This window comes from Penaeus chinensis, chromosome 12 (genome assembly GCF_019202785.1).
Source record: "Penaeus chinensis breed Huanghai No. 1 chromosome 12, ASM1920278v2, whole genome shotgun sequence".
Lineage (NCBI taxonomy): Eukaryota > Metazoa > Arthropoda > Malacostraca > Decapoda > Penaeidae > Penaeus > Penaeus chinensis.
The window spans coordinates 7,058,246-7,066,046 of record NC_061830.1 but is presented as its reverse complement, the minus strand read 5'-3'; the positions used below and the strand labels follow the sequence as shown (position 1 = coordinate 7,066,046).

The 7,801-nt window shown below is 40.8% G+C and overlaps 1 protein-coding gene across 1 annotated transcript in view; it reads right to left on the bottom strand.

The window, feature by feature from the left end:
• Positions 1 to 7,491, bottom strand: part of LOC125031285 (protein sidekick-1-like) — a 30,958-nt gene extending 23,467 nt beyond the window's left edge. Inside the window, exons 1-3 of the mRNA XM_047621956.1 lie at positions 7,362 to 7,491; positions 3,966 to 4,122; positions 2,248 to 2,733 (exon numbers count right to left, since the gene is read on the bottom strand). Of these exons, the coding sequence (XP_047477912.1) occupies positions 2,248 to 2,733; positions 3,966 to 4,122; positions 7,362 to 7,439 (721 nt within the window). The 5' untranslated portion in view covers positions 7,440 to 7,491. The remainder of the gene's footprint in view (positions 1 to 2,247; positions 2,734 to 3,965; positions 4,123 to 7,361) is intronic.
• Between the last annotated feature and the right edge of the window lie 310 nt (positions 7,492 to 7,801).

Genomic DNA, 7,801 nt, shown 5'->3' with positions numbered 1-7,801 from the left:
GATAGATAGATAGTTAAAGAAAGAGACAGATAAGCAGACTGACAGAGAACGTAAGGCAGAGAGTGGCATTTCAACCAGACGGACAAATAGCAAAGAGACATCTATTAAAAAGGAAATAAAACAAATGCCAACCAGACATCCTACCAACATGGAAAGACAGTCATCTATTTATCCAGAAAGAGATATTGTCATTCACCCTGAGAGAATGGCTAGACAGATAAAGAGCAAGTAACAGCCATTAATCCGTCTTGGCAGACAAAATGACAGCCATCCACCAAACAGGGCGTAACATTCAGACATGCAGAAAGAATGAGACGGCATCCATCCATCCACCCCTCCCTCCAGATAAGCAAAGAGACAGAATAACAGTTATTCAGTAATAGTCATATGTCCATCCATCCATACAGATAGGACATGGAGTAATATTTCCATACATACATCCAGACAGAAAGACAAAGCGTAACAGCTATCTATCCAGACAGTCAGATAGACAAAGACAGTCATCTATCCAGAATGAAAGCTTGAGAGTAACAGCCATTCAATTAGACGAACAGAGAGTCAATGTAATATTCGTCCGTCCATACAAATAAACAGAAATTGGCAGCCAGCAGGGAGACAGAAACCGACAGTCACATATGCACTCACCCATCCATCGAGAAACACAGAGCATAACATTCATCCATCCGAACAGACAGTGAAATCCTCTTAAGCCATAAAGCCACACGAGAGACGCGTCCAGGCACACAGCAGCACTTCATTAAGCCAATGTTATGAGGTGCTAGGCGAAAACGTGGCTAATACTCCGAACCATCCCAACGGGGTTTACCTGACACGCTACTTGAATGTAATAAAGTAGTATACTCACTCTAGGATCCCTTGAATCAACTGAGAATGAGTTATTTTTGGGATATCTGACGATCGCCAAATGGAGGCTCGTGATGTGACTTCATCCTCAATGTGTATCAGACTAATGGAGTTATGATGTTCTTATTTTGTTGCATGTAAAGTGAGCTTTTTCCTTATATGGACCTGAGTATTTTCTATTTGCTTTTTTCATTTCTTCTATACAGATAGAGGAATCTGGTTTGATTTTTTACATATTTTTTATCCTTTTCTTGCTATGACTACGAATGGATTTTCATTATGCGATGAAAATCATACATTTCCAACCACTTTGGGAGTTGAGGGTAATCGGGCTAGATTTTAATAATCTGCAGTGAATTACGTAAATTACATAATGGTGAATATGAATAAGCTTTATAGAACTGGACTAGTCAGTAGACTATCTCGCTCCACTTTTGATTTAACATAAATGCAACTGCATATTGCTGTCACATTATGTGCATGAATATACTGGAACTCGTGCAATAAAAGAGTAATGATTTCATTTAAACATTTTCATACACAGAGATACCTTCTAAATTCTGACTGATTCCTCTGACAGAATTGGCTTTCCCGTCTCTAAATATCTGATCATCCACAAGAATATACCTGTGCTAAACAAGGCAACAATTACACCTTTTCACTGATACATTGTTATTTGTTTTCATATATGTTTGCTATTGATTATGTGTCTTCTTTTATGGTTCAGTATTGAAAAATGAATTATGTACAAACTGTAAACACAATCTGTATACAGTAAATTAAAGAAAAAATACCCACAATGCTAAGTGAAACATACACTGTCAAATGCATACGAATAAAAAATGTTTGCTATGTTTGAAATAGAAAATACCGAATTTTAACTTCAGTGGCGTACGGATGACCTTGCCACATTTTCAATTAATAAAGCTTTTCCAGGATTTTGTAGTTACTAATATGATTATTACGCCAAATAGTCCGAGACTCAAATTTAGCTGTAAATGGGGAGATTTTATTTTTATTTTTTGAGTACGTGCTTATCAGCAGGAAAATGTATACCGTACCCCCCCGCCCCTCCACTATCCTTTGAAGGGCCCACATGCCATTGTAAATTTCAAGCACGACAGTAATAGAGTTTGCGGAACCCCTTTCATTTTGGCTGCGACATTTACATAATGTAGCCTCACTTTTGGCTGCATTACGGCTCTGTAACAACAGCTGATGATGAGCACATGTTCTCTGTGAATTATGTGGTTTACATCATTTGATTTACCGTACTTACAATATGTAAATGTCTTACGACTTTATTCATGTTGATGAATACTTCTTCGTATTTTTAAAGCGTTATACGTAAAGAGTTTGGCGACTATTACGACGAGTACTTACCAACAACCGTTAGGGTGTAGGTGCACGGGACTCTGGTGCGTCCGACGCGATTGCGGGCGTAGCAGATGATCTGGGCGGGCGCAGTGGGCGTGATGGAGACCACCGACCGAGTGGGGCTGTCGGGGTCCAGCCGGTGGTTCAGGAGAGCCTCATTCGAGTCGGCTTCCTCCCTCGACGTCTCCTCCCACGACGCCGGCAGAGGGACCTCGTAGGGCCGAGGGGCGGGGGTCACCCAGGGCTCGGGTTCTTGCGGGTGACCCGGGGTCAGGTCAATCAGGCTGGGGATGCGCTTGGGAGGCCCTTCGCCCGTGACGACCCCGCCCCCCTTGTCATTCCCGCCGACGAGGTGTGTGATGGGCGGCGCCGCGAGCTTCCACTCGAAGGTAAGGTCCTGCGGCACGGCCTCGACTTGGCACGTGAGGGTCACCGTCGTGTTCTTGGCCACGACGTAGTGGCGCTGGGGATTCCCCGAGCAGTACGGCGTGTCTGGGGATCAAGGAAGGAACAGGGAAAGAAGAATGAAGAGTATTGCTTAACGATTTTGAATTTTCTAACAACTAAGAGAGTGATAAGATGAATTCAATAGAATATTATAGAACTTAACTTTAGACTGAAATGAAAATAAAAAAAACGAGACGAAACTAGATAAATCCAGTGGCTACAACAAATTATACATTCCCAAATATCTATCCATAACAGAACCATATCTGACGAATATCAAGAGTATGTTAACACTTATGCAATTTCTTTCTAACTCGGCAAAATCGTCTTGGGCTTCGGGGAAAACATTGCTTACACATACAAATGTAGGTGGTGTGTTTGTATGCGTGTGGGGACATAAATACAAACTTTTTTCCTAACTTTTCACATAATTCCCAACAACTGAGGTTATGGTACACTGTAAAATATGTAAATGATATACATGGACATGAAAGTTCTCCAGACAAAAATATGAGTAGGTGAATGCTATATGTAGTAACTTACTGTGTCTTTGTGTATATTTATATGTCAGTGTCACGTACACACACACACACACACACACACACACACAGCGAGAGAGAGGCCGAGTGAGCGAGCGAGCGAGAGAGAGAGAGAGAGAGAGAGAGAGAGAGAGAGAGAGAGAGAGAGAGAGAGAGAGAGAGAGAGAGAGAGAGAGAGAGAGAGAGAGAGAGAGGAGAAGAGAGAGAAGAGAAGCGAGAGAGAGAAAGAGAAAGAGAAAGAGATAATGAGAGAGAGAGAGAGAGAGAGAGAGAGAGAGAGAGAGAGAGATAAAGAGAAAGAAAGAGAGAGAGAGAGAGAGAGAGAGAGAGAGAGAGAGAGAGAGAGAGAGAGAGAGAGAGAGAGAGAGAGAGAGAGAGAGAGAGAAAGAGAGAGAGAGAGAGAGAGAGAGAGAGAGAGAGAGAGAGAGAGAGAGAGAGAGAGAGAGAGAGAGAGAGAGAGAGAGAGAGGGAGAGAGAGAGTGAAAGAGATAAAGAGACAGAAATAGAGAGAGAGATATACATAGAAGAGACTTACAGACAATCACACAGATATATAAGCCGACAGGCAAACAAACAAAAAGTCAGGCATTCAGACAAACAAACAAACAAACAAACACAGTAAAAAACACCAGATTCAGAAACACAAGACACCAACACACAGACAACCACGGAAAAGAAAACAATCATAGAAAACGGGAAGCCATAACACCCTTAACCAAATTCAGAAACACGACTTACGGGCGACTCTCAGAAGGACGGCGTTGGAATGTCCGTCGCCCTCAGTGTTGGACGCAAGGCAAGTGTACAGACCGGCATCTTCGCGTGACACCGGCGTGACCACAAGCGAGGAGTTGTCCCGCCGCCACCTACGCCCGCCTACGCCCACGACCCGCCCCTGGAGAGAGAGGTTTGGGTGCTAGAATTATTTGTGTAGGGTTTGGTCATTAGAATGAAGTTAATGACACTTTACTTACGTGTGCTGACTATACAAGGTAAGGATAGGTAATTAGGGATACAAGAGCGTTCTTGTGGGTGGGAGAAGTAAATATATCTATATATATATATATATATAGATAGATATATATAGATAGATAGATAGATAGAGAGAGAGAGAGATAGAGAGAGAGAGAGAGCGAGAGAAGAGAAAGAATAATGATTACAATTTTAAGTAAAACATATAAAGAAAGAAGTTCGTGAGGAAATGTCTGTTGTTAGAAGTAATAATGCATATTGTGAAAGAAGAAGAGGAAGAAATAGAGGGAAAGGAAGAGGAAGATGAAGAGAAGGCGAACAATCAAACAAACAATAACACACACCAACAAAAACAACATTGCGTTAAGCAAGAACGTAAAAGAAAGTAAAAGTAAAAGAAAATAACAACATCTTAATCACGAATTCTAAAAAACAAACAAACAAATGAAAGACTTAATCGAAGATAAAGCTCTCTCTATATAGAGAGTGATTAAGTCCATCATAGGCAGAATTGAGTTGACAAGAGGAAGGCCAGGTTCATTACGGGATACAACGGCGGGTTTTATATTCCATTTTCTAAAGGTGATGGGCGGTGGGAGGAGGGGGGAGGTGGGAGGTGGGAGGAGGGGGGAGGTGGGAGGAGGGGGCAGGTGGGAGGGGGATGATGGGTGGTGGGAAGAGGGGGGAGGAAGAATGGGGTGGGGGAGGTGGGAGAGCTGGAGGAGGAAGAAGGGTGTGGGAGAGGTTGGGTAGGTGGGAGGGGGATGAAGAGGGTGGGGGAGGTGGGGGAGGAGGAAGAAGGCGGTGGGGGAGGTTGGGTAGGTGGAGGAGGAAGAAGGGGGTGGGGGAGGTGGGGGAGGAGGAGGAGGAAGAAGGGGGTGGGGGAGCGGGAGGAGGAGTGAGGTAGGGGAGGAGGAACAAGAAAGGGGTGGGGGAGGGAGGAAGGAAGAGGGGGTGGGAGAAGGAGGTGGGGAGAGAGAGGGGGTGGGAGAGGGAGGTTCGGGAGGGAGAAGGTGAGGGAGAAGGTGAGGGAGAAGGTGAGGGAGGAGGGAAGTAGAGCAGAAGGACGGAGAAGAGAAGAGTAAGGAAAATAGGAGGGAATAATGGCAAAAAATAATAACAACGAAAGTAATGAAAGCGATAATAGTGATAATGCTAATAATAATGCATATACTAATAATGATAATGATAATAATAATAGTAATAATAATTACAACAATACTACTACTACTAATACTGCTGTTGTTACTACCACTACTACATATAATTATGATACTAATACTAATACTAATAACAATGATAATAATAATAGTGATAATAATAATAATAATAATAATAATAATAATGATAATGATAATAACAATGATAATAATAATAGTATTGATAATAATAATAATGAAAAAATAATAATGATAATAACAATAATGTTAGTAATAATAATAATAATAATAATAATAACAATAATGATAATAATACATAAATATAAGAAGAAGAAGAAATGGAAGGGAAAAGAAGGGGAAGAGGAAGATGAAGAAGATAAAACGATGAATAAGTAGTAGTAGTAGTAGTATGTAGAAGAAGAAGAAGAAAAAAGAAGGAAAGAAGAAGAGGAGATGAAGAAGAAAAGGAAGAGAAGAGAAAAAGGAAAGAAGAAGAAGAAGAAGAAGAAAAAAGAAAAGAAAAAGAAGAAGAAGAAGAAGAAAAAGAAGAAGAAGAAGAAGAAGTTCGTGAGGAAATGTCTATGGTTAGAAGCAATAATGCATATCGTGAAAGAAGAGGAAAAAAAATATAAGAAAAGGAAAAGAATCGATGAAGAAGAAAAAAGATAAGCAAGGAGTAGAAGGAATAGAAGAATAAGAATAAGAAGAAGTAGAAGAACAAAAAGTCCATGAAGAAATGTTTGTGATTAAAAGAGGAAGAAATATAAGAAAAAGAAGAAGAAGAAGAAGAAGAAGAAGAAGGAGAAGAAGGAGAAGAAGAAGAAGAAGGAGAAGAAGAAGAATAAAAGAAGGAGAAGAAGAACGAAGAGACGGAGCAGAAAAAAAGGAAGAAGAAGAAGGAACAGAAGAAGAAGAAGAAGGAGAAGAAGAAGAAAAAGAAGAAGAACAAAAAGACGGAGAAGAAAAATAAAAAAAGGGAGAGTAATGCTTCAACCTTTCATTAGGTTTTTTTTTTTTCTCTGCTCTGAAGTAGATTTTTATAATGAGCAAGGGGAGTGGGCATTAATATCAGGCCCAGGACACACATTTATGTAAATGAGATAATCGACCATTAGGCCAAATTTCTTGTCATTTTCATGGTCTTTTTGTGATGCAACTGTAATATATATGGCCAGGTTCCCGGAAAATTGAACGAGTTAAAAACTAATAATAACATTGTCAACAACTATGCTGGCTCGGGTATGGTATGTATGTATATCTACGCTTCTTTTGTCCTCACTTAGGTTCGTCTATATACATATACTCATTTATTTAGGCAATATCAACATAACAGTATGTGCATGTGTATTTTTTCTGGTGAGAACAAGCGGTAGGTTGTAAGTAAGGGCAATATTATTTTTTTTACCTTTTTTTCCTTCTATTTATGAATACCGTGTTGCAGAGAAAATAATGTTTATCTGAGCGTCACTCACACTCTCTTGTACTAACACACGCCACGTAGGTCAAACAGGAAGTAAAGCCGCTCGTGTACATCATATTGTATTATACAATCCGGGAGGTAATGGAAATTCATTTTTAAAAGTACAAACAGGTTGGCTGAATTTCATTTCTTGCCAAGAATGGGAATGGTATGTCATTTCAAGTTTTAGGTCTTGAAAAATATCATGTGTTGTCTTTGATATTTCTTACATATTCTTTGGTTCATATTTGTTGTTTTGTGGTAATTACATTTATCACATATATATTATATTGCATTACATACTATTAAATATAAAATAAAAAGAAGAGGAAGATGGAGAAGAAGAAAATGAAACTAACTTATTTGTTATAAGGGAATTTTTAAAATTGATTATTCATTAGTCCTATTATTCTGAGCTGCTTATTATAACTTACTATTTTTTCGATTTCCAAGCTATATTCACTAACAATATTCCTGCACAAATAGAACACAATATTCTTAAAACCTGTCGAAAGAAATATCCTACATTGCATTAATACTTACATTATGAAGCCACGTGATGTTATAAGCAGGAGGATCCGCCCTGACGGAACAGATGAACATCACATTCTTGCCCTCCATGACCTCCCTCCCCCCCCCGGCGCTGTGTCTGCCTCCTTCCACCACCAGAGTCGCTTCCGGTACGTCTGCAGGAGGAAGCATTAAGTAGCTTGAGATATGGGAGCGCAGGGGCGTCGAGGGGGAGGTGATGGAGAGGGAGAGGGGGAGTGGAGAGGGGAGATGATGAGGGGAGATGAATTGCACAGGAAGGATGCTGAAGAGGCGATGAACTCTAGACGGGAGGAAGAAGGAAGAAGGAAGAGGAAGAGGTAGAGGAGGAGGAGGAGGAGGAGGAGGAGGAGGAGGAGGAGGAGGAGGAGGAGGAGGAGGAGGAGGAGGAGGAGGGGGGGAGGAGGAGGAGGGGGAAGAGGAGAAGGAGGAGG